Raw genomic sequence first — 27,125 nt, 5'->3', positions numbered from 1 at the left:
GTTTGCAGAAATGCTTTGCAACATTGTTTTTGCAAGAGAACAGAATGCTTTCTGATCACCGGCAGGACAACTGAGGTGCTATCTTGAGCCACCGACCCAATGTTCTTGGTGCTCTTTTTTATTTCTAAACCCTCCTCTCCCTCAGGCCCAACTCATGCCGAAGCACAGATATTTCTGGACAGGAAAGGTCCAACCTGTACAACATTTGTTAGGCCACAGCTGGAGCACTGCGTGCAGTTCTGGCCACCACATTACAGGAAGGATATGATCGCATTAGAAAGGATGCAGAGGACATTTACAAAGATGTTGCCCAGACTAGAAAACTTTAGCTGTGAGGAAAGATTGGATAGGCTGGGGTTGTTTCCCCTGGAACAGAGGAGGCAGAGGTTAGATTTAATTGAGATGTATAAAATTATGAGGGGCCTAGATAGAGTGGATAGAAAGGACCTATTTCCCTTAGCAGAGGGGTCAATAATCAGGGGGCTGTAAGATTCGGTGAAAACAAACTTTTTGGATTTGTTGAACATTACTTGGACACATTTTCTGTTACTGCAGAGAGCAGACAGCACTGACCTGGGGCAGGTCCAAACATGGGTAACTTGAATACACATCAGCTGAGGGGAATGAGAATGGCTGAAAGCAGGAACATCATGGTTAATTAGGCACTTTTTGTCATGGAATGGGAACCCATCAGTGAGACATTAAGTAAAATGGCCGGGGTTTCAGGCCATCGAAAGATAAAGGAGAGCTATTCGACCCTAGAACTCATCGGAGCCACACATCATGGGACAGACCAATTGGACAAAGGGGCAGGTAAAGACTTGTTTTTGCTTTTCAGTTGGACTGCCTCAGGGAAAAGTCAGTTGGACTTTTGGCACGAAAAGAAGCAGTCTTACAGGCATAAGAGAAGGCAGTCGGCAGTCATTTCTCTCTCTCCCCTCTCTTTTACACGCGCTTGAAACACACAAAGACCGAGCACTCCATCTGGGACGGAGAGAAGAAACCACCGTCTACGAGCAAAGAGAGCTTTGCTACTTTGACTGGGAGGCTGACCTTGAGACTGGACTTGAATACCACAGTTTGGTACGGACCCAGAAGATAAGCCTCATCGGGAGAAGCAGCGAGTAAGCCAGAGGGGTAATTGGTGAGCATTTATCCCAGTCCACGCATCTTTAAGACCACCGCATAGTGCGAAAGGGTGTTGTGTGTCCCAACCAAGCCTTAGGGGTTTTAGTGGGGAGGTTTTTGCAAGGATCATAAGCATACGCACATTCTGTTGGACAGATTTGGTGCAATTTTGAATCCCGAGTAGGGGTGTTTTAGACATGGATACTTCACTTTAGGGGCCTGTTTAGATGGGCCAGACTGTGTGTTGCACTGTGTTTGTTTGCATTACACTACCAGGGTGTGTTTTTACTGGGAGCAGGTGTGTTTTCACTTGAATAAAAGCATTGCGACGGTTGAAACCGAAAAGATCTGTCTATGACTGTATTACTGTTCACAACTATAATTCCGGAGTCTAGAACTATTGTAAGAGGGGTGATTCGAAACCACCAAGGGCAAAACCACTTACAGAATCTGGTGACCGCGGCAGGACTCTGGTACGAGTGAACAGATAGTCATGGAAGATCTCAAGGTCAAGAGATCGACAATGGGGGATAGGATTTCCTCGTACGTATTCGGTAAATTTAATGTAACACAGCAGTGGGTGTTAGACCTGTTGCGGGCTGAGAGTCCAGAGGACAAAGCTGCAGAGTGGACAAGGGGTAAGGTGCACAAAAAGGCCAAAGTAAAGGCCATTTGGCTCCTGTGTTTGCAGAAGCAAGTCCAGCTGCTCAGGGAGCAGGTTGGTAAGCTTAAGGCAGAGCTCCTAGAGTCAGAGCAGCAGTCAGCCGCAAGGGCTACAGTGGGGAACAGATTAGTGGATGAGTTACACGGGGAGAGGCAGGAAAGGTGCACTCAGGAGGAAACCTCCCGTAACACCGGAGAGTACCTGCAATGCCAGGTCACCGAGGCCAAGCTCAACGAGCAGGCTGTAAAGGAGGAGAATGCCCGCTGAATGGGTAAAGTTGACGGGCTGGAGGGGCAACTGAGAGACATTAAGACAGCTTACAGGGTAGCTAGCAGTGGAAATCACGGGCCCTGCCAAGAAAAAATCCAAAGCTTGACTCAAGCTCTAGCCAAAGCCAAAGGCATGGTTTGCTTGATGGCCCCGGGGGGGAAGCTCGGGTGGACTGGGAAGAGAAAGGAGAAGATAGCGAGGATTGGGGGCAGGGTAGGGACGTCCAACCACCGCCTGAAGCACCAAACGGACCGATGTGGCCCATACGGCAGCAGAAGTTCGGCCTGCCCGTAGACGGCGAGGGTCAGGGCGCGCTGCAAAGCGATTTTGTGCTTCCGTTCACCACCCCGCAGCTGCAGAATATGATCTCGGGGGCCCAAGTTAAAGAAAGAAGGGGACCCTCAGTTCACTTCAGCGAGGTGGACCAGATTGGGGGGATTAACGGGTGTAATGAGGCTGAGGCTCACACACTGTTGCTGTTACCCCTGGCTGGGAAACTGTATCAGGCCCTGTCCGCTGAGACCAAACGGGGACAGGGGACCACGGCTGGCTTAAAGGAGGAAACCCTGAGAGCCATGGGTCACACCCAGGGTAGTCCATTCTGTAGAGTAGAGAGGACATTGCAACTGGCAGGGGAAGCATCTCAGGCATTCAAGGACAGGCTCTGGCCCATCTACGATAAAGCCACAGGTGGGGTGCTCGACAGAACACAGTTTAAGGAGGGGGGGGGGGAGCGGCCGAGAAACCATTGGCTCAGGACCCGCGTGACAAACAGTTTGCCACGAATATGGGTAATAGCGGAGGCCTGGTTTGACCCCAAGGACCTTGCGAATACGGAGGCCGGAGTGCTCTGTCACATGAGCCTGGCTTTTAAAAGCGGCTCAGAGGAGGAGGTCAAACCAGGTAAGGGCAGGGTACCCGAAGTAAAGGCCAGTGAGGCTGGTAAAAAGGAATGGTGTCAGGAAGGGGTTAGCACAGGGAAGGCTGGAACGTGTTTCGGGTGTGGGAAGACGGACACTGGAGGAGAGACTGCCCGGCCCCGAGGAGGTGGCAAGGCAAAGGGGATCCTCCAGTGCCTAAGACACACCCTCTCTAGATGCATCTTTTGTTTCCTGACTTGTGCCATTACCATCTCAATTCGACCCATCATCCCTTTTGTCTCCCGAATCTCTCCTGCCTTCCACCCTATCACAGACCTTCCCTTTTGTTCTTTCCGCCCTTCCCCCATCTTTCAGGGCCCCAGCACCTCCTTAAGAATTTGTTACATTTCGAACTGTTGCCAGTCCTGACAAAGAGTCATCAACCTGAAACGTTAACTCTGTTTCTCTCTCCACAGATGCTGCCTGACCCGCTGAGTGTTTCCAGCGTTTTTTGGTTTTTATTACTGTCTAAGTTTGTTTAGTGCATGCTGTGTGTTTAATAAAATTGTTCTGGGTTACTGAACGAGTATCCTTGTCATCACCATTTATGCCAGTTGGATCTGAGTGAATGGGCGCAATTAAATCTGCCTACAGAGATTAGGCAGCTGAAAGCACGGACGCCAATGGTGGGGCGAAGGAGGTGAGGGTTACACCAAAGAAAGGTGTTGATGCACATGGATCCAGAAACATGTACGCTCAAACATACGTGTACATGGACACACACAGGCACACCATGTGTATACACAGACACAGACAAATATGCTTAGACATGCACACACAATCTTGGGCGTTGCTGACTGTGGAGAGGTCCCTTACCCGGTTTTCGGTCCTGTTGATTCCCACGATGAACAGCAGCTCTGCCAGGAAGAGACTCGCGCACAGCTGCGTGTGGGTGGTATTTATGGCATTTTTTAAATTGGAGCAGGAGACAAACGTCACAAAGGTGATTCCAAGACACACCAGCGATACGGGAATCCCAATGAATGTAATTATAGTCAAAGCAAGGGGATCGTCCTAGAGAAAGAAAGAACTTGCTTTTATATAGGGCCTTTCAGGACATCCTAAAATGTTCCTCAGCTAATGAGGTACTGCTGAAGTAGTCACTGTTGTAACATAGGAAACGCGGCAGCCAATTTGTGCACTGCAAGCTCCCACAGACAGCACTGTGATAAATGATCAGATAATCTGTTTTTGATGGTGTTCTTCAACTAGTGGCAGAGCGTAGGATAGGGTATAATCAGATAACAGCCTGGCATAGGTAAAGAGCATTGTGAGGGAACTACAGTGAGTGCAGAGAGACTGACTGATTGTGTTAAATATACTGAACAGGCTACTTGAACAAGAGTAGACGTGAAAAATAATGGTGGTAATTGTAACTAACTGCACTACTTGCTAAAAGTAATTATAGATAAATAGAATGCTTAGCTTAGGTGGAACATATATCACTGGACTAAGATAGAGTCGGGGTCAATGTGCTGTCATGGACACACAGACCAAGGCCTGAAGGACAAGTGTTGAAAAATGCTCAGCAAAGTAATGTAAGGGAAACATGATACAGAGGGCTGGAGATAAGGGGATTGGACAGAACCAAAGTAGGTCAATCTTAAACAAAGGAATAGCACATGGGGTTCAGGGTTACACCATATCCTGTGACCAAAGTAGGTGCGGTATAGTAACGGTATGATTGTGGAATGCAACATACCCTCGGTGAGACTCAAGACTGAGAACCGCCTGGGGAGTGGTAAGCTCGAACTACCCAATGGGTAGCCTACAGGTGCCTACTGTCTTTCACTAATAAACATCTGTCAGCTATATTAATATCTCATGGACTCTGAAATTTGTTAATTAAATAAAGGACAAGAATCCGGGACATAGGAGAGAGCATTAATCCTAATCCAATATAAAATCCAACACCTTTAAGTCCACCTGAGATGGCAAATAAAGCCTTGCTTATAATGCCTCATATAAAAGACAAAGGTGCCAAAATTCAAAACTAAGATAGATTTTTGTTAGGCAAGGATATTATAGAACCAAGGTGGGTAAACAGAGTTAAGATAGAGATCAGCCACGATCTAATTGAATGGCGGAACAGGCTCGGGGGCAGAATGGCCTCCTCCTGTTCCTATGTTCCGAAATAAACCATCACATTCCTGACTTGAGCCTTGTAGATGGTGGAGTAAGTATGGTCACTGATATGGTTCAATGCTTGTGAATGGCACATAGTTACATGATATGCAAGTCCATCGCTTACCCTTTACTGCTGCGTCACCTGGAGACGTTCTAGGCCTCACTTTCTGTCTAATCCTTAACTGGATCTCCCACATCTTCTCCATCACTAAAGCTGCCTTTGAGAAGCTTTCAATCTCCTTTCATGCGCATCACTTTTCCTTAAATTCACTAAAAATCCCGACCCCGTTCAAAGCTTGAATACTGTTCCCATATCACAGAATGACATAGAATGCACAGCACAGAAACAAGACATTCAGCCGAACGGGTCCTTGCTGGTGTTGATGCTCCACATGAGCCGCCTCCCACCCTTCTTCATCTAACCTGACTGACACATCCTTCGATTCCCGTCTCCCTCATCTGTTTATCCAGCCTCCCCTTAAATGCACCGATATTATTCACCTCAACCACTCCCTGTGGCAGCGAGTTTCACATTCTCACCACTCTCTGGGTAAAGAGGTTTCTCCTGAATTCCCGATTGGATTCATTGGTGATTATCTTATATTTATGGTCCCTGGTTTTGGTCTCCACCACAAGTGGAAACATCTTCTCTACATCTTCATAATTTTAAGGACCTCAATTAAGTCACCCCTCAGCCTTCTTGTTTCTAGAGAAATGAGCTCCAGCCAGTTTGACCTTTCTGATAGGTGCGTCTTCTCAGTTTTGTGGAGGATTTTCCAGCACATCGCCCACTCTAAGTCATCATCTTCAAGAACTCACAAACTATGGAACTCCCTACCTCCTTCAGTCTTCAGCTTCATCCTATAACCTACAGGCTTGTACAATCCAATCTTAGTGTCATCCATCACTATTTATTGATTCATCCCCTCTTCTCTCCCACTATTTCCAGCCCTGATACTGTCCTGCACTGTGGGCCTTGGTCCATCACCCAGATGAGTCTAAATCCCACAATCCAGGAACTTTCATTGCAGCACAACATCGGACAGTTGTCCCTCACCCTCACTACATCATTCAGGGGCTACATGAGCCATCAATGCTGCTGTGTTTCGTTGCCATGAATTTAGTACTAACCGTGAAGAATATTAGTGAATAAACATTTGTACCTGGCGTTTGAAAGAAGTCATCAGCAGAGCGAGGCTGGAGAGGTGATTGCATTGGCACTGGGTCTCCGTTCCATTGGAAGCTCCCACAGTGCACCCGCTGGGAGACCAGTAACTTTTCCCAGCTGCATAATTCCAGTGGACGCAGTGCATTGTCCAATCACGAATAGCTTCCTGTGGAGAGCAGGGATTACATTTTACCATCCGCAGTTACCGAGCCAGCTGTAACCGGGCAAGTAGATGGTGTGTGCACCGCTCAGTGGGGAAAGGCATCGGTCCAGTGTGGTACTGAGCCACACAGAAGGCAACGCCCCAGGCTCCACTCCGGGTCCGTGTTGAATTAGCCCATCTCAGCCCAGGCAGGAGTTGGTGAACTACAACCAGCCTCAGTGTGGTGTGTGAACAATGGGTAGGAGCAGGTCAAAGGTCAGCGGCAATGCTCTCCACCAGCCAATAACCTGCTGACACTGTCTACCTTCACACAGCAGGAACAGACGATGGAGTGAAGGAATGGGAGGCTGTACCCAAGCAAGATAGACCAGGAATAAGAGTTCTCAATTGAGGATAAGCCAATTTTACGAGGCTGAGATGTGATTTAGCCAAAATGGACTGGAATCAGATCAGAGCAGTGGGAGGCATTCAAGGAAGAGATAGTGAGGGTTCAGGGCAAGCATGGTCCCTGGGACGAACAAATCTAGAGCCCCCTGGATGTCAAGGGACATACAAGGTAGGATAAAGAAAAAAAGGGAAGCTTAGGACAGATATCGAGGCCTCAATACTGCAGAAACCCTAGAGGAGTATAGAAAGTGCAGGGGTGAAATTATAAAGGAAATTAGGACAGCAAAGAGGGGGCATGAAACATTATTGGCAAGTAAAATCAAGGAAAACGCATAGATGTTTTATAAATACATTAAGAGCAAGAGGATAACTAAAGAAATAGTAGGGCCTATTAGGAACCATAAAGTGATCTGTGTGTGGAGGCAGAAGATGTGGGCATGGTTCTTAATGAATACTTTGTGTCTGTTTTCACCAAAGAGAGGAACAATGCAGACACTGCTTTCAGGGAGGAGGACTGTGAAATATAGATGAAATAAACACAGTGAGAGAGGAAGTATTAAGAGGTTTAGCATCCTTGAAAGAGGATAAATCCCCAGGCCTGGATGAAATGTATACTCGACTATTAAGAGAAGCAAGAGAGGAAATAGCAGAGGCTCTGACCATCATTTTCCAATCCTCTCTGGCTACAGTTGTGGTGCCGGAGGACTGGAGGACTGCTAACGTTGTACCATTGTTTAAAAAGGGAGAAAGGGATAGACCGAGTAATTACAGGCCAGTCAGCCTAACCTCGATGGTGGGAATATTATTTGAAAAATTCTGAGGGACAGGATAAATTTTCAGTTGGAAAGACAGGGAATAATCAGAGGATTTGTTAAGGGAAGGTCGTGTCTGACTAACTTTTTGAGGAGGTAACAATGAGGGTTGATGAGGACGATGTGTTTGATGTAGTGTATATGGATTTTAGCAAGGCATTTGATAAGGTCCCACATGGCAGACCGGTCACAAAAGTAAAAGCCCATGGGAACCAAGGCAAAGTGGCAAGTTGGATCCAATATTGGCTCAGAGGCAGGAAGCAAAGGATAATGGTGGACAGGTTTTTTTCTGACTGGAAGGCTGTTTCTAGTGGGGTTTCACAGGGCTCAGTACTAGGTCCCTTGCTTTTGGTATATATCAATGATTTAGATTTGAAAGTTGAGTTGCAGATGATACAAAAATTGGCAGATAATAAAGAAGAAAGCTGCGGACTGCAGGAAAATATCAATACACTGGCCAGGTGGGTGGAACAGTGGCAAATGGAATTCAATCTGGAGAAGTGTGACATAATGCATTTGAGGAGGGCTAACAAGGCAAGATTATACACAATAAATAGTCGGATACTGAGATGTGTAGATGAACAAAGAGACCTTGCAGTGCATGTCCACAGATCCCTGAAGGTATCAGGACAGGTAGATAAGGTGGTTAAGGAGGCATACGGAATACTTGCCTTTATTACCCGAGGATTAGAATACAAGAGCAGGGAGGTTACGCTAGAACTGTATAAAACATTAGTTAGGCCACAGCAAGAGTACTGCATGCAGTTCTGGTCACCACATTACAGGAAAGATGTGATTGCCTCGAGAGGGTACTGAGGAGATTTACGATGATGTTGGTTGGACTGGAGAATTTTAGCTATGAGGAAAGATTGGATAGGCTGGGATTGTTTCTATTGGAATGGAGGAGGGCTGAGAGGAGACCTTATTGAGGTGTATAAAATTATGAAGGGCCGAGATAGAGTGGAAAGGAAGGACCTATTTCCCTTAACAGAGTGGTTAACAACCAGGGAGCATAGATATAAAGTAATTGGTAGGAGGTTAAGAGGGGATTTGAGGAGAAATATTTTCAACCGGAGGGTGGTGGGGGTCTGGAACTCACTGCCTGAAAGGGTGGTAGAGGCAGAAACCTCCTCACCACATTTAAAAAGTGATTGGATGTGCACTTGAAGTGCCGTAACCTACAGAGTTACAGACCGAGAGCTGGAAAGTGGGATTAGGCTGGATAGCTCTTTGTCGGCCGGCACGGACATGATGGGCCAAATGGCTTCCTTCTGTGCTGTAAATGTCTATGATTCTATGAAGAGTTACAATCTTCAAAGAGGAGGGGATAAAACACGGGGGGGAATTTTCATAAAGAATAAATAAATAATTCCCATTTATTTATGAACCCTGCATCATGAATGAGCTGTTTTGTCTCACAGCCGACCCACTGGTTCATATGTCACATACTGTTATGTGACATAAAAAGAAGTCAGCAGATTAACAGATTCATTCTCAGTCCAGTGGTCTTCCCGTTGTTTCACTAAGTTGCCTCACTGGACAGAAATACCAGGTTAGTCTTTAAACCCAAAGCTGCTGTTTCACTGCATGAATATCATTGCGAGACTGGGATGGTATCCGTGATCCAATCTGTGACAAACTGTACACAAACTGGCGCAGCGCATTACAAACCTCTGTGTGCTTGAAAGTGAAGTTCACTGTCGGGTCGAGTCCATGCTTGTCCCTGTTAGTTATCACGGCTGAAACTACATTTGAGATCAATCGAAATGGCTTTGGTTTCCCACCGGCGGTGCTGGGGTTGAAAACACTTCCATTCAGGATGGAATCCATGTTCTTGTAGGCGATCAAAGCCACAGCAGCAACATGTGCCCCTGGAGGGAGAGTCAAACGTTACTAACGCCGGAGTGAAATCCGCAGGGGAGGCAATGGCCAAAACACACACGTAACTCCTGCTGTGGAACTGGACCAGGTCACGGCCGGCTTCCCGGAAAAGATGGGATGTGTGCATGCGTGTGTGACCCTGTGTGTCTGTGATATTAAATGGATTGCAGATTTTTACTTTCATTTACTTTACTTTCTGCAGAAGACTGTAAACATTCACGAGACATAGAAACAGAGGAGTGGAGAGCAGCCGATTGCGGCAGTGCAATAAAGACAGTGAGGAATAGCAAGATCCCAGATTGGGGTGGTTATTTGGTTTAGCTCCTCCACTGAGACAGACCATCAGGCCATCTGATGGAAGGCCATCTCTTTAATCAGACTAAGGATTTTCCCTCAACTACACCTCCCAGGAGACCATTCTGGCTGAAGAAGTTCCTCCAGATGTCTGTCCTCAACTTTCCTTTCACCAGTTTTATCTGACGTCCCCTTATTCTAGTATCCAGGCAAACCCTGAAGCTGCGCTCTGATTAACCTTAACCCTGGCATTTAATACCTTGTGTAGCTCTTGAAGAGCCTCAATTAGACTCCTCCTTTCAAGCCCCGATTTACCGTCTATTCTGGTAACTCAATCCTTTGACACGAGGAATCAGCCTCGTGGATCTTCTCTGATGTGGGAATTGAACCCACGACTTTCTGACTCCGAGGCGAGAGGGAGTGCTAGCCACTGAACCATGACTGATACTCTAATATTAATGAGGTGACCACACAATCTGACCAGAGTGCACCTCCAAGCCAATCAGCAGCTATAAAGCCCACTGTAACTACTTCTGTCGAGGCAGAAGATTCATCCTTAAATGCTATTTTTATTCCAATGGTGGTTTTCCTTATTCCCCTCTCTACCCCCCTACCTCACTATGTGGGAAGAGAGACAGGTAACTTGTCCCTGGGCCTCTGCCATTTCTGCTCTGCAACAGCTGCTGGAAGACACAAGAAAGAGGCGGGAGGTAACTCCCCCCTCAGACTCTGAGCCCTCTCTGGGCCGGACTCCGACTGGTTCCCAAAGGCCCATGGTGGACCTCACAACCCCCCATGTGGGGAACGGTGGTTACAGGCCTGTGAGCGACCCCCCTCTATCGCCCCACCCCTTGGAACTCGAACGGCGCTTCCCACCGCAGGCCCAGGGCTGCACGCCCCGACACGCGTGCGTTTCGCTTCACTTCATTGAGAAAAACGTGTCAACCTGCAGAGGTGTTTGATGAGCGCAACTGAAGGAATGGAGAGATTACTGATAGATTTACCCGTTGCGGTTCCTCCGGTGACTGTACGGCGATAAATATCCATCACGGTGTCCTTCGCCTGTAAACTTACTCTGTCGTGGGCCGAACTGTTCTCCCCTCGAAAAACTCTAGCTTCCAGATCTAGGAGTGAAAGAAAGCAAACTCTGTAACGTGTGGTGCAGGAGTGAGATTTGCTCACATTCTGCCGTCATATTGTTTCGGCCCAATCTGTCAGTTCAACAGATGCAAACAGCACCGGGATAAAAGGATGATTCGGTTCATGTAATGTATTTGCTTCATGGGTTCTTTGCTTAACAATTCATCGCAACACATTGCTATTAAGAACTAGCTGGTTTATTAGCAAATGTTTAACGATCACACTACACATTACCAGTTCATCCACCAGGCTCACAACCATCTGCCTCATCGTGGATCCCCCGAACCCAACTGGCTGGGGTTTTATTGAGTCTTGTGAATATCACATGACTGGCTAAGCCACTCCCAACTCAACAGCTCTGCAACTATTTTAGTTGTGCACATTAAACAAGTGCCCCCTGATTAAAACGGGGTCACACTCCAAAAACTTTTCAAGTGCTCCCTTGTTCTTTTTTTGAGGGCACCAAAACATAAATTATACAAGTGCCTCCTGGCTAAAAGTAGTGCGGGGGGGGCATCAAAACCGACAAACATAGTCAAATTAACTTTAAACATTAAGGATCAAATTAAAATTTGGTTACCGGGGTGATGAAGCACTCCAGTCCCTCCGACACCCACCTCCCACGGAAGGCCGCGAGCGTACCGGTGGACACCGCGTGCTCCATCTCCAGGGACACCCTGGCTAGGATGTAACTGCAGAAGAGAGGCAGGCAGTCGGGCTGAACGACTCCCTCGACCGCCTGCTGCCTGGACCGGCTGATGGCCCCCTTGGCCGTGCCCAGGAGCAGTCCTACAAGGAGACCTTCCGACCTACCCACTTCCCTCCGCACAGGGTGTCCAAAGATCAGGAGTGTGGGACTGAAGTGCAACCAGAATTTGAGGAGCAGCCCCTTCAGATATTGGAAGAGGGGCTGCAACCTCGTACACTCAACATACAGGTGGAACACGGGCTCCTCAAGACCGCAGAAATTGCAGGCGGCCTGGGAACCCGTGAACCGACTTAAAAACTTATTGCACGGGACTGCTCCGTGCAATACCCTCCAGGCCAGGTCCCCAATAAATACATGGAGGGTTCCCGCATAGAGAGCACTTCAACAGCTCTACAGCTATTTTGAGTTGTAAACTTTAATAAAGTGCTCCCTGATTAAAGTGGGGGGCACACTCCAAAAACATTTCAGGTACCCCCTTGTTTTTTTTTTATTTTTTGGGGTTTTTTTCCGAGGGCACCAAATTATACAAGTGCCCCTGGCTAAAAGTGGGAGGGGGTGGCACTAAAACCGACAAACATAAACAAATTAAACTTTAAACAATAGTAATCAAATTAAAATTTGGTTGCCAGGGGTGATGATGCACTCCAGTCCCTCCAACGCCAACCTCTCATAGAAACATAGAAAATAGGTGCAGGAGTAGGCCAATCGGCCCTTCGAGCCTGCACCACCATTCAATAAGATCATGGCTGATCATTCATCTCAGTACCCCTTTCCTGCTTTCTCTCCATACCCCTTGATCCCTTTAGCCGTAAGGGCCATATCTAACTCCCTCTTGAATATATGTAACTGCCATCAACAACTCTCTGCGGTAGAGAATTCTACAGGTTAACAACTCTCTGAGTGAAGCAGTTTCTCCTCATCTCGGTCTTAAATGGCTTACCCCTTATCTTAGACTGTGACCCCTGGTTCTGGACTTCCCCAACAACGGGAACATTCTTCCTGCATCTAACCTGTCCAGTCCCGTCAGAATTTTATATGTTTCTATGAGATCCCCTCTCATTCTTCTAAACTCCAGTGAATACAGGCCCAGTCGATCCAGTCTCTCCTCATATGTCAGTCCTGCAATCCCGGGAATCAGTCTGGTGAACTTCGCTGCAGTCCCTCAATAACAAAAACATCCTTCCTCAGATTAGGAGACCAAAACTGAACACAATATTCCAGGTGAGGCTCACCAAGGCCCTGTACAACTGCAGTTTGACCTCCCTGCTCCTATACTCAAATCCCCTAGCTATGAAGGCCAACATGCCATTTGCCTTCTTCACCGCCTGCAGTACCCGCATGCCAACCTTCAATGACTGATGTACCATGACACCCAGGTCTCATTGCACCTCCCCTTTTCCTAATCTGCCGCCATTCAAACAATATTCTGCCTTCATGTTTTATCACCAAAGTGGATAACCTCACATTTATCCACATTGTATTGCATCTGCCATGCATTTGCCCACTCACGTAACCTGTCCAAGTCATCCTGCAGCCTCTTAACATCCTCCTCACAGCTCACACCACCACCCAGCTTAGTGTCATCTGCAAACTTGGAGATATTACACTCAATTCCGTCATCTAAATCATTGATGTTTATTGTAAATAGCTGGGGTCCCAGCACTGAGCCCTGCGGCACCCCACTAGTCACTGCCTGCCATTCCAAGAAGGACCAGTTTATCCCTACTCTCTGCTTCCTGTCTGCCAACCAGTTCTCAATCCACGTCAATACATTACCCCCAATAACATGTGTTTTAATTTTGCACACTAATTTCTTGTGTGCGACCTTGTCAAAAGCCTTTTGAAAGTCAAAATACACCACATTCACTGGTTCTCCCTTGTCCACTCTATTAGTTACATCCTCAAAAAATTCTCGAAGATTTGTCAAGCATGATTTCCCTTTCATAAGTCCATGCTGACTTGGACAGGTCTTGTCAATGCTTTGCAAATACGCTGCTATTTCATCTTTAATAATTGATTCCAACATTTTCCCCACTACTGATGTCAGGCTAACCGGTCGATAATTCCCCTTTTCTCTGCCCCTCCTTTTTTGCTGACTGGTGGTGTCTGAGGTAAAAAGGGTTTCGACAATCTCCAGCCAATCCCAGTGGGGATACAAGCCCAGTCTATGCAACCTGTCCACATAATTTAACCCTTCTAGCCCCGGGATCATTCCGGTGAATCTGCTCTGCACCTGCTCCGAGGCCAATATATCCTTGCTGAGGTGGGGGACCCAGACCTGAACTCGCTGCTCCTGATGCCCCACTGACCTCGGGATGTCTGCTGATCACACCGAGTGCCTGAAATTGAAGAATTTCCAAACCCCAGCATCACCAACTCACACATTGATGAGTACAGAACTCCAAAGCATCAAATTCAGTTCAACACGCCATTTAAACATCGTGATTCTACTTCATCATTGCTCTTTGTCAGCTCTTAGATACTTTCTTCACCAATTCTCTCCTGAAAACAGTTGGGCCGGTTTCCAATGGCCTCATTCCCCCAGTGAGGCAGAGAGAGGCCAAAGTCCATCTAAGCCTGAAGATTCTGACCCCGCTCCGAATGGTGGGAAATGGGAATAACCATCTTTATAGTCGGGGTGGGCCGCAGACACTTGAGCGATGATTGCCCCGATTCCCCCCTGGGAAGATGGAGTGAGCCACGATGCTCCACCATAAGTCCTCCCAAAACCCATCCGAGGTGGAAGAAAACAGGGGTAAAGAAACCATCTCACTCTGGGAAGGAGACATTTGGTGGAATAAGAAATTCTCAATATCCTCCAGGATCAATTATCTGAAGAGCTTTTGGGGTCTTTCACAAGATCTCAACGGGACTCGTGGCAGTTCCCAGCCACTCGGCAGATGGCCCCATCTTCACAATTTGCAATGGGATCAAAGCTTTTAGGAGCTTGAGCTCATTTCGGTCCTCATCCCATTGAAAACGGCTCTCTACAAAATATGGGATAAGTCAGGTAGAACTGGATTCGGTCCCGATCCAGAATCCTTCTGGTGCTAGAGTTCGAGACATTGCTCACTCTCTGGTACCTTGCTGAAGTGGTCATTATTCGTGTGTGAGCCTTGACAACAAGTGCCAGCAGTCTAAGGAGGGGGAAACCAGACTGTGTTTCTGCTGGAAGGGCCTGTGTTTGGATCTCTGGTGAGGACGGGAATGGGCTCGACTGTAACTCCCTAATCCTCCGTTCCCGCCGTTGGTCGAGGTACAGTGCCCTTGGGGCAATCCACCCAAGCCCAGCTCACTCAGGACAGACCGGGCAAGTAACCTGGTCTTTATGACCCAGCTTTTCACTGGTTCAATTCAGCGCGGCCCCAGGAGTGCCAACGTTTCTGTTACATAAGACCCAAAGGCCTTGCGCTTGAAATGTTTCGGATTCAGAATCACAAGTATCTTGACAAAAATTATGTAATTATATCCCAGGGATTATAGAATCATTGAATATTTTAGGACAGATTCTACATTCTGGGTATTATGTAGAAGGTTCCTCATAAGAACATAAGTAATAGGAGGAGTCGGCCATTTGGCCCCTCGAGCCTGCTCTGTCATTCAATAAGATCATGGCCGATCTGATCTTGGCCTCAAATCTACTTCCCTGCCCGCTCCCCATAACCCTTGACTCCCTTATCATTCAAAAATCTGTCTATCTCCACCTTAAAAATACTCAATGACCCAGCTTCCACAGCTCTCTGGGGTAGAGAATTCCAAGGATTCTTGGACCTCAGAGATGAAATCCCTCCTCATAGAAACATAGAAAATAGGTGCAGGAGTAGGCCATTCGGCCCTTCGAGCCTGCACCACCATTCAATATGATAATGGCTGATCATGCAATTTTAGTACACCATTACTGCTTTCTCTCCATACCCCTTGATCCCTTTTGCCATAAGGGCCATATCTAACTCCTTTTTGAATATATCTAATATCGGGAATATTCTTCCTGCATCTAACCTGTCCAATCCCGTCAGAATTTTATATGTTTCCATGAAATCCCCTCTCATTCTTCTAAATTCCAGTGAATAAAGGCCCAGTCGATCCAGTCTCTCCTCATATGTCAGACCAGCCATCCCGGGAATCAGTTTGGTGAACCCTCGCTGCACTCCTTCAATAGCAAGAACGTCCTTCCTCAGATTAGGAGACCAAAGCTGAACACAATATTCCAGGTGAGGCTCACCAAGGCCCTGTACAACTGCAGTTTGACCTCCCTGCTCCTATACTCAAATCCCCTAGCTATGAAGGCCAACACACCATTTGCCTTCTTCACCGCCTGCTGTACCTGCATGCCAACTTTCAATGACTGATGTACCATGACACCCAGGTCTCGTTGCACCACCCCTTTTCCTAATCTGTCACCATTCAGATAATATTCTGCTTTCCTGTTTTTGCCAGCAAAGTGGATAACCTCACATTTATCTACATTATACTGCATCTGCCATGCATTTGCCCACTCACCCAACCTGTCCAAGTCACCCTGCAGCCTCTTAGCATCCTTCTCACAGCTCACACTGCCACCAAGCTTAGTGTAATTTTAAATGGGCGACCCCTTATTCTGAAACACTGCCCCCTAGTTCTAGATTCACCCATGAGGATAAACATCTTCTCTGCATCTACTCTGTCAACATAGAAACATAGAAAATAGGTGCAGGAGTAGGCCATTCAGCCCTTCGAGCCTGCACCACCATTCAATAAGATCATGGCTGATCTTTCACCTTCATACCCCTTTCCTGCTTTCTCTCCATACCCCTTGATCCCTTTAGCCATCAGGGCCACATCTAACTCCCTCTTGAATATATCCAACGAACTGGCATCAACAACTCTCTGCGGTAGGGAATTCCACAGGTTAACAACTCTCTGAGTGAAGAAGTTTCTCCTCAGCTCAGTCCTAAATGGCTTACCCCTTATCCTAAGACTGTGTCCTCTCGTTCTGGACTTCCGCAACATCGGGAACATTCTTCCTGCATCTAACCTGTCCAGTCCCGTCAGAATTTTATATATTTCTATGAGATCCCCTTTCATCCTTCTAAACTCCAGGTATAAAGGCCCAGTCGATCGAATCTCTCCTTATATGTCAGACCAGCCATCCCGGGAATCGGTCTGGTGAACCTTCGCTGCACTCCTTCAATAGCAAGAACATCCTTCCTCAGATTAGGAGACCAAAACTGAACACAATATTCCAGGTGAGGCTCACCAAGGCCCTGTATAACTGCAGTAAGACCTCCCTGCTCCTCTACTCAAATCCCCTAGCTATGAAGGCCAACATACCATTTGCCTTCTTCACCGCCTGCTGTACCTGCATGCCAACTTTCAATGACTGATGTACCACGACACCCAGGTCTCGTTGCACTCCCCTTTTCCAAATCTACCGCCATTCAGATAATATTCTGCTTTCGTATTTTTGCCCCCAAAGTGGATAACCTCACATTTATCCACATTATACTGCATCTGCTATGCATTTGCCCACTCTCCTAACCATTCCAAGTCACCCTGTAGCCTCTTAGCGTCCTCCTCGCAGCTCACAACGCCACCCAATTTAGTGTCATCTGCAAACTTGGAGATATTACACTCAATTCCTTCACCTAAATCATTAATGTATATTGTAAATAGCTGGGGTCCCAGCACTGAGACCTGCGGCACCCCACTAGTCACTGCCTGCCATTCTGAAAAGGACCCATTTATCCCGACTCTCTGCTTCCTGTCTGCCAACCACATCTCTATCCACGACAGTACATTACCCCCACTACCATGTGCTTTAATTTTGCACACCAATCTCTTGTGCGGGACCTTGTTAAAAGCCTTTTGAAAGTCCAAACACACCATATCCACTGGTTCTCCCTTGTCCACTCTACTCGTTACCTCCTCAAAAAATTCCAGAAGATTTGTCAAGCATGATTTCCCTTTCCTAAATCCATGCTGACTTGGACCGATCCTGTCACTGCTTTCCAAATGCGCTGTTATTTCATCTTTAATAAGTGATTCCAACATTTTTCCCACTACTGATGTCAGGCTAACTGGTCTATAATTACCCATTTTCTTTCTCCCTCCTTTTTTAAAAAGTGGTGTTACATTAGCTACCCTCCAGTCCATAGGAACTGATCTAGAGTCGATAGACTGTTGGAAAATGATCACAAATGCATCCACTATTTCTAGGGCCACTTCCTTAAGTACTCTGGGATGCAGACTATCAGGCCCCGGGGATTTATCAGCCTTCAATACCATTAATTTCCCGAACATAATTTCCCACCTAATAAGAATATCCTTCAGTTCCTCCTTCTCACTAGACCCTCAATCCCCTAGTACTTCCGGAAGGTTATTTGTGTCTTCCTTCGTGAAGACAGAACCAAAGTATTTGTTCAACTGGTTGCCATTTCTTTGTTCCCCTAATAAATTCATCTGAATCGGACTGCAAGGGACCTACATTTGTCTTCACTAATCTTTTTCTCTTCACATATTTATAGAAACTTTTGCATTCAGTTTTTATGTTCCCAGCAAGTTTTCTCTCATATTCTATTTTCCCCCTCTTAATCAAACCCTTTGTCCTCCTCTGCTGAATTCTAAATTTCTCCCAGTCCTCAGGTTTGCTGCTTTTTGAGGCCAATTTATATGCCTCTTCCTTGGTTTTAACACTATCCTTAATTTCCCTTGTTAGCCACGGTTGAGCCAGCTTCCCCGTTTTATTTTTACTCCAGACAGGGATGTACAATTGTTGAAGTTCATCCATGTGATCTTTAAATGTTTGCCATTGCCTATCCACCATCAACCCTTTAAGTATCACTCGCCAGTCTATTCTAGCCAATTCACATCTCATACCATCAAAGTTACCTTTCCTTAAGTTCAGGACCCTAGTCTCTGAATTAATTGTGTCACTCTCCATCTTAATAAAGAATTCTACCATATTATGGTCACTCTTCGTCAAGGGGCCTCGCACAACAAGATTGCTAATTAGTCCCTTCTCATTACACATCACCCAGTCAAGGATGGCCAGCCCTCTAGTTGGTTCCTCAACATATTGGTCCAGAAAACCATCCCCAATACACTCAAGGAAATCCTCCTCCATCGTATTGCTACCAGTTTGGTTAGCCCAATCTATATGTAGATTAAAGTCACCCATGATAACTGCCATACCTTTATTGCACGCATCCCTAACCCTAACCCTAAATGATGTTGTCCCCAACCTCACTACTACTGTTTGGTGGTCTGTACACAACTCCCACTAGCGTTTTCTGCCCTTTGGTATTCCGCAGCTCCACCCATACAGATTCCACATCATCCAAGCTAATGTCCTTCCTTACTATTGCGTTAATTTCCTCTTTAACCAGCAATGCTACCCCACCTCCTTTTCCTTTCTGTCTATCCTTCCTGAATGTTGCATACTCCTGGATGTTGAGTTCCCAGCCTTGGTCACCCTGGAGCCATGTCTCCGTGATGTCAATGATATCATATTCATTAATTGCTGCCTGTGCAGTTAATTCGTCCACCTTATTACGAATACTCCTCGCATTGAGGCACAGGGCCTTCAGGCTTGTCTTTGTAACATACTTTGCCCTTTTAGAATTTTGCTGCAATGTGGCCCTTTTTGATTTTTGCCTTGGGTTTCTCTGCCCTCTACCCTTTTACTTTTCTTCTTTCTATCTTTTGCTTCTGCCCGTATTTTACTTCCCTCTGTCTCCCTGCATAGGTCCCATCCCCCTGCCATATTAGTTTAACACCTCCCCAACAGCACTAGCAAACACTCCCCCTAGGACATTGGTTCCGGACCTGCACAGGTGCAGACGGTCCCTCATAATCTTATACGTTTCGATAAGATCACCTCTCATTCTTCTAAAGTCCAAGGAGTATAGGCCCAACCTGCTCAACTTTTCTTCATAAAACAACCGCTTCATCCCAGGAATCAACCTCATGAACTTTCTCCAAACTGCTTCCAATGGAAGCATATCCCTCCTTAAATACAGAGACCCAAACTCTATGGAGTACTCCAGGTGTGGTCTCACCAACACCCTGTACAGTTGTAGCAGGACTACCCTACTTTTATACTCCACCCCCCTTGCAATAAAGGCCAATATTGCATTTGCCTTCCTAATTACTTTGCTGTGGGAAGCCAAATACTCATTGGAGTTTAGAACAATGAGGTGATCTTATTGAAACCTATAAGATTCTGACACAACGCACACACAGCTGCTTCAAGAAAATTCATTGTGTAAAATATCTTATTTTGAACCCACCGATATTTTCAGTTGAATTCCTTATCGGTTTGTCACCCGGTGAGTGCAGAACGGCAACAATGGCCAACTTTTCCATGGACTGCAGGAAGGTGGATGCTGACAGGAGCCGTTCTTTCCTTTCCATGCCGTCCCACAGGGAGTCATTCCCGAGAAGATCATTGGTGGTTGAAATGATTTGCTGTGGAGGACAAAGCATTTCACTTCCATCCCAGTGAAGACAGATAACGGATAACACAGATCGTCACAGTTCCTTTGGTAGCTCCACACGCGGACCCAGTGGACAGCAGCCGTGGCTCAGTGGGCAGCACTCTCGCCTCTGAGTCAGAAGGTTGAGGGCTCAAGCCCCACTCCAGAGACTTGAGCACAAAATCTAGGCTGATGTTCCTTGAGCTTTTTCCAATGGAGTGAAGAGGTTTGAGGGGGTGACCACATAGAGGACTTCAAGGTTATGATAGGGTAAATAGTGATAGGTGGTTTCTGATTGGCTCGATTCTTGCCTGGGCCCTTGGGTGATATTGGGCATGAGCCTCGTGCCACCAGACCCAACATCACAACCGATGCCCCCACTCTCGCCCCCTCCTGGGAGGAGGGCAGCACTGAAACAAAGCCAGTCAACTTCCAATGAGCAATGATCATTTCATTGATGGGCTGGACAATGTCCCGTGTGTCCATCGGTCACAGAAAGCTTGGAGCCAATCACTGGGCACCCCGTGACCTCAGTCCAAGGTCACTCGGGTCCACACTCGGGATTTCCAGCGATCGGCAAGATCCCAGCGAGAGGACACAAACTGGTGAGTCTCGGAAAGGTGGTTAAAAACAATCTATCGATTGTGATGTTCTCTGGTGCCGACTGTTGCTGAAACAGAGTCCATTTGCACTTTATAAAGGGAATTAGTAAATGCTTGAGGAGGAGGAGGGATATTAAAGACCTTGGGAAGCGGGCAGGACATTAGCTTCATAAGAACATAAGAATTAGGAGCAGGAATAGGGCACACGGCCCCTCGAGCCCACTCCACCATTCAATAAGATCATGGTTGATCTCTCACCTCAATTCCAGACACGGTTGCTCCTATGGAGAAAAACAGCAGGCCAGGATTGATGGGCCGAATGGCTGTGGCTGTGCTGGAATATTCTCCGATGCTTCGTGGTGCATTTGTCCACTGAGCCATGTAGGTGCTTCTTCCTCTTTCCCTGCCTGTCGTTCCTCTGTCGTTTGCCAGCGATCCCCAGCGATCCACCCCTGAGCTGAACAATTCCGAGCTCTTAAACTCCCCCCGAGCCCAACCCTCGATATTACCCCTTGCGTTTCAATGGAGAATGTGTCACTACTAACCTGCAAAGGGAGAGCTACATTCTGATTCTGCCATGTTTGATTGATCAGGCTATTGGTTAAATTAATCAGTGAGCAAAATGCGTGGAACATCGACCGAGGAGACTGCGAGAAGAAGAGAAATAAGGCGTCAAAATCTTCAGAGCAAGAGAAGTTGACTTCAGTTCACTTGGAAACACCCATCTCACAGAATCTTCAGAGGCCAGTACCTGGATACATAGATTCTGCATGTACTCATAGATCATACATATACAACACATGTACACACAGTGTTACGCAGATCCCACACATGTACACACAGGTCACACATATACCACACATGTACATACAGATTACACGTATACCACACATGTACACACAGATCACACATATACCACATATGTACACACAGGTCACACATATACCACACATGTACATACAGATCACACGTATACCATACATGTACACACAGATCACGCATATACCACACATGTACACACAGATCACACGTATACCACACATGTACACACAGTGTTACGCAGATCCCACATGCACAAACACAAATACGCAGATCATACAGATGCATTGATTACATAAACACACACAGATACGCCTTTAACATAGTAAATCATCCCAAGGTGCTTCACAGCAGCGTTATGAAACAAAATTTGAGACCTAGTTTGGTCATAGAGGTAGGTTTTAAGGAATGCCTTAAAGGAGGAGAAAGAGGCAGAGAGGCAGAGAGGTTTAGGGAGGAATTTCCAGAGCTTGGGGCCCAGGCAGCTGAAGGCACGGCTACCAATGGTGGAGGAAAGGCAATCGGGGATGCGCAGAGATCTCGGAGGATTGGAGGTCTGGAGAAAGTTAAAGAGATAGGGAGGGGTGCTGCCATGGAGGGATTTGAACACAAGGAATGAGTCATTGCAGGATTGGGAGCCAATGTAGGTCAGTGAGCACAGGGGTGATGGGTGGACGGGACTTGGTGCGAGATAGGATAGAGGCTTCATAGTTTTGGCAGAGCTCGAGGGTACAGAGGATGGTACATGGGAGGCTGGTCAGGAGAGCAGTGAAGTAGTCAAGTCTGCAAGTAACTAAGGCATGGATGAGGGTTTCAGCAGCCGATGGGCAGAGGGCGAGGTAGACGGCCTTCATAATGGAGTTGATATGGAGTTCGAAGCTCAGATCAGGGTCACATAGGATGCCGAGGTTGTGAACAGTCTGGTTCAGCCAGACGGATACATAAATTACACATGTGTACACACAGATACCGAGGTCACCCATCTTCACACACGTACATCTGAAGCATAATTTGTTTGTAAATCTTGTACCTGCGCCTGGTGACTACCTGTTAGTAGCACCTTGTTACGCCAAGGATCTTCTCGATAAGTTTAGTTAACTATCTCTGGTTTTTATGGAAACTTATATCAAGTGATATTTCTTTTCATTACTCTTTCCCCATATTTTACCGGAGAGGGAAAATAATAATCCCTCTTCAAATGTAGTGGCTCAGTGAGAAGGGCAGAGGGGCACTGGGTGTGAAATCAGCCCCTCACCTCTGGCATCTGATTCTGATGCAGCACACACTCAATGGAAGACCCCTCTCTCCCTTGGCCCTGCATAAAACGAGTCTCAATTTTGGTTCCTAGAGAATGTGGGACTACAGCTTAAAACTGCCTCTAATTCAACACTAATCGGCAATCTCGCCTCTAGAGGCCACAGGATGGCTGGAGCAGGGGATGGGAAAGTGGCACTGTCGGGGTCACTCTGCTGAGGCTGGGCTGAGGGACATGGTTGAAGCAGAGAGGAGAGCGTTTTCCTCTGTATCCAACTGTGGTAAACCTGACCTGGCAGTGATTAAATCTGACACTGGGTGCCTGAGATAGAATGTGTTCAAAATTCTCATCCTCGTTTTCAAATCCCTCACTGGTCTCGCACCTTCCCTCTCTCTGTAATCTTCTCCAGCCCCACAATCCCCGAGATGTCTGCACTCCTCTAATTCCGCCCTCCTGAGCATCCCTAATTTTAATCGCTCAAGCATCGGTGGCTGTGCCTTCTGTTGCCAAGGCCCCAAGCTCTGGAACTCCCTCCCCAATCCTCTCGACTTTTTCCCAAGAGCAATGCTAAGCTAATCCCCTGCCTCACGCTCTCTCCATAACTCTGCTTCAAAGGTTCATCTGTTCCTTCCTAAAGAACAGGTCGCATTGCATTTAAAAAGTACTTGGAGGTGCACTTGAAGTGCCGTAACCTACAGGACTACGGACCAAGAGCTGGAAGGTGGGTTTAGGCTGGATAGATCTTTCTTGGCCAGCACAGACACGATGTGCCTCCTTCTGTGCCGTAAATGACTTTGATTTTACGATTCTAAGAAGTGCAATGGTCTCTATCTCAACTATTCTCTGTGATGAAGCATCCCGTGCTCCAATGAACCTTTGCAGAAATACATTTCTTTTAACCTCCCTCTTTATGTGCTTTGTGACTGTTTAAATTGAAAGCTCTCTGTTAGACCGAGTACTGTTTAACTCCAAGAGGTATGACCCTGGCTCTGCTTTATTAAGGCCCAAAGTCACTTATATACAAAATGGCTGGCCTTTTATACTTGGGCTGCACACACGTGCATGCAGCCCAATGGCCTCCAACACTGACGCCATCTAGTGGCTAGTGATCCCAAAAGTACATACATGACACTCTCGGTCGCTGACTCCACATGAGGTAATATTTCTCTTTTCACCCTATCAAAACCATTCATCATTTTAAAAGCCCCTATTGTATCTGCTCTTAGCCTGCTCTGTGCAGGTGGGAAAAGTCCCGGTATCTCAGTCTTTGCCTCATCGCCATCGCTTCGAATCATGGTAAATACCTGCCCCGCCTCGGGGGAATTGTTCAAGCTGCATTGCTCCATGTCGACCTTGATCAAATCTGTGAAGACAGGAAAACATTTAAGATGCAACTAAAATGCTCGAAAAGCAAATGAGATTTCTGTCCCAATGTCTACATGGGAAGTGTGAGATTTATCGCAACATGGAGTCATATCCCAGCCTGGGTGCAACGTCTCAGCGCACCTCAGTGTCAGCCGTGGCTCAGTGGGTAGCACAGTCACCTCCGAGTCAGAAGGTTGTGGGTTCAAGGCCCACTCCAGAAACTTGAGCTTAAAAATCTACGCTGATATTCTAGTCAGAACACTGCACTGTCGGAGGTGCCGCCTTTCAGATGAGATGTTAAACCCAGGCCCCGCCTGCTCTCTCAGGTGGATGTAAAACATTCCCAGGGCACTATTTCAAAGTAAAGCAGGGAAGTTTGTCCTGGTCAATATATATCCCTCAATCCACAAAGCAAAAAGAGATGATCTGGTCATTATCACATTGCTGTTTGTGGGAGCTTGCTGTGCGCAAACTGGCTGCTGTGTTTCCTACGTTACAACATTGACCATACTGCAAAAAATTGCTTCATTGGCTGTAAAGGGATTTGCAACGTCCGGTGGTGGTGAAAGTCGCTATATAAATGCAAGTCTTTCTTTATGGAGCCCGGAGGAACACTCCTGCTCCCTGTGGACAAGGAAAGCCAGAGGAGGGAAAGCACCTTGAGATGGCCTCTTGTGCACCCGGATCGTCTCTCTTTGTCTTCACCTGGCGGGAAAGGTACGATGGCTTCCCGGCTCGGGCCGCGATGCAATCGGAGCCAATGTGCGGGTTTAAAGATGAACCTCGTAATAGAGAGTGCCACCTAGTGCACTACTGTGGTAATGCAACTGCTATGCAAAGACAATAAAAGTCACATGATGTGTTGGAGCCACCTTGTCGAGTGTGTTTGTTTGTGATGTTGTAAAGAATATATCACAGACCCCGTTGCTTTTAGGTTGCTCTGTAGGTCCTGTGAGATGTTGGCCGCTAACTCGATCGCCCGGTTTCTGCCAGGTCGGGTTACACTCGCCTTTTGATTGGCTGTATGAATATGATATATTCTTTACATCATCACAAACACACTCATCATCATCATAGGCAGTCCCTCGAAATCGAGGAAGACTTGCTTCCACTCTAAAAGTGAGTTCTCAGGTGGCTGACCTGTCCAATGCGGGAATTACAGTCTTTGTCACAGGTGGGACAGACAGTGGTTGAGGGAAAGGGTGGGTGGGGAGTCTGGTTTGCCGCACGTTCCTTCCGCTGTCTGCACTTGGTTTCTGCATGCTCTCGGCGACAAGACTCGAGGTGCTCAGCGCCCTCCCGGATGCACTTCCTCTACTTCGGGTGGTCTTTGGCCAGGGACTCCCAGGTGCCGGTGGGGATGTTGCACTTTATCAAGGAGGCTTTGAGGGTGTCCTTGAAACGTTTCCTCTGCCCACCTGGGGCTCGCTTACCGTGTAGGAGTTCCGAGTAGAGCCCTTGCTTTGGGAGACTCATGTCGGGCGTGCGGACAATGTGGCCCGCCCAATGGAGCTGGTCAAGTGTGGTCAGTGCTTCGATGCCTGAGCGAGAACACTGACGTTGGTGCGTCTATCCTCCCAGGGGATTTGCAGGATCCTGCGGAGGCAGCGTTGGTGGTATTTCTCCAGCGCTTTGAGGTGTCTACTGTATATGGTCCACATCTCTGAGCCATTTAGGAGGGCGGGTATCACCACTGCCCTGTAGACCATAAGCTTGATGCCAGATTTGAGGTCCTGGTCTTCAAACACTCTCTTCCTCAATCGACCGAAGGCTGCGCTGGCGCACTGGAGACGGTGCTGGACCTCGTCGTCGATGTCTGCCCTTGCTGACAGTAGGCTCCCGAGGTATGGAAAATTGTCCATATTGTCCGTGGATTTTGATGACCGGGGGGGGCAGCGCTGTGTGTCGGGGTCAGTTTGGTGGAGGACCTTTGTCTTCCCGATGTTTAGTGTTGGTCCCATGCCTTACACATTATACACAAGATGGCTCTACAGGAACTTGTCGTCGTGACTCTTTTATTGTATTTACAGTAGTTGCATTACCACAGTATTCGGCGGGGGGGGGGGGGCTCTATGTTACAATGATCACAATCGAACTGGTCGGTCTCCAGCTACACTTGAGCCATTGCAAACTTAAAATCAACTGCTTCGTGGAAGTGGATCAGGCATCCGAATATCGTGATAGCAATAGTGGCCGGGACAGGGGCGAGAAATGTGTTCATAGTAATCAATTCATATACAGTTGAATATTTAAGCCTTAAAATCTCTGAAATATAAATAGAATTCATCTCCTTTTATTGAAATACTGGGTCAGGTTATTGGTTTTCTTACCGATCTCAGTGGGGCTGCTGGTCGTGCTCTGGGTCGGCGCTCCTTCACAAGTGAAGCTTCCCTGTGTATTTCTGCAGATGCCGTGAGGACCACAGGGGTCTACAAGACACTCGTCAATATCTAAAACCAGAAATACACATGAACACAGGTTGCCACCATCACCCCGCCAGTGTTAACAAGACAAACGAAGCCCCTTTCTGGTCTGGCAACGGCCCAGGTTTGGTGGGTCAGGTGCCCACCTCGACTGGTGGGCAGGTCGCGGGCGGAGAGCAAACCCCCACCCCCCAGACTTTGAGTCTGTGTATTCCTGAGCTCAGCCTCGTTAGCAGAGGGTGGGAGGGCTCGAGGTGTCGATAGGGTCTCGGGCTGTGAGTCCGTCCCTTGTTGGCCCGACATCTCTGCAGGACAAGGGATGGTGGGGTTTAGAGATTAAAAAATTGAAAGTAAATTTGACTAAAAATGCCTGTTGCAATGATGGTGGTTTGACGGACACTTGCTGCCAGCTCATGTTCAGTTCGACAGTTTTGAAGGAGAGGTTCAGTGTCCCCATTTGAGATTGTAGAGAATGCTCCCGGTCCGGCAACGACGCGATTTAAGATTCTCATCCTGGTTTTCAAATTTCTCCCTGGCCTCACCCC

General features: G+C 47.3%; 1 protein-coding gene across 2 annotated transcripts in view; it reads right to left on the bottom strand.

The window, feature by feature from the left end:
- LOC139237827 (adhesion G protein-coupled receptor E2-like) overlaps window positions 1-27,125 on the bottom strand; it is an 86,909-nt gene that overhangs the window by 23,671 nt on the left and 36,113 nt on the right. For both annotated transcript variants that reach the window (XM_070867055.1, XM_070867057.1), the window contains 8 exons: window positions 26,488-26,607; window positions 24,097-24,155; window positions 21,264-21,365; window positions 19,931-20,108; window positions 10,819-10,938; window positions 9,311-9,510; window positions 6,273-6,443; window positions 3,799-3,996 (listed from right to left, as the gene is read on the bottom strand). In XM_070867055.1, coding sequence (XP_070723156.1) covers window positions 3,799-3,996; window positions 6,273-6,443; window positions 9,311-9,510; window positions 10,819-10,938; window positions 19,931-20,108; window positions 21,264-21,365; window positions 24,097-24,155; window positions 26,488-26,607 — 1,148 coding nt within the window. The remainder of the gene's footprint in view (window positions 1-3,798; window positions 3,997-6,272; window positions 6,444-9,310; window positions 9,511-10,818; window positions 10,939-19,930; window positions 20,109-21,263; window positions 21,366-24,096; window positions 24,156-26,487; window positions 26,608-27,125) is intronic.

The sequence above is a fragment of the Pristiophorus japonicus genome, chromosome 24 (assembly GCF_044704955.1).
Source record: "Pristiophorus japonicus isolate sPriJap1 chromosome 24, sPriJap1.hap1, whole genome shotgun sequence".
In the NCBI taxonomy this organism is placed as follows: Eukaryota; Metazoa; Chordata; class Chondrichthyes; family Pristiophoridae; genus Pristiophorus; species Pristiophorus japonicus.
Note: the sequence above shows the minus strand (reverse complement) of the source record. Positions and strands in the feature narration are given on the sequence as shown.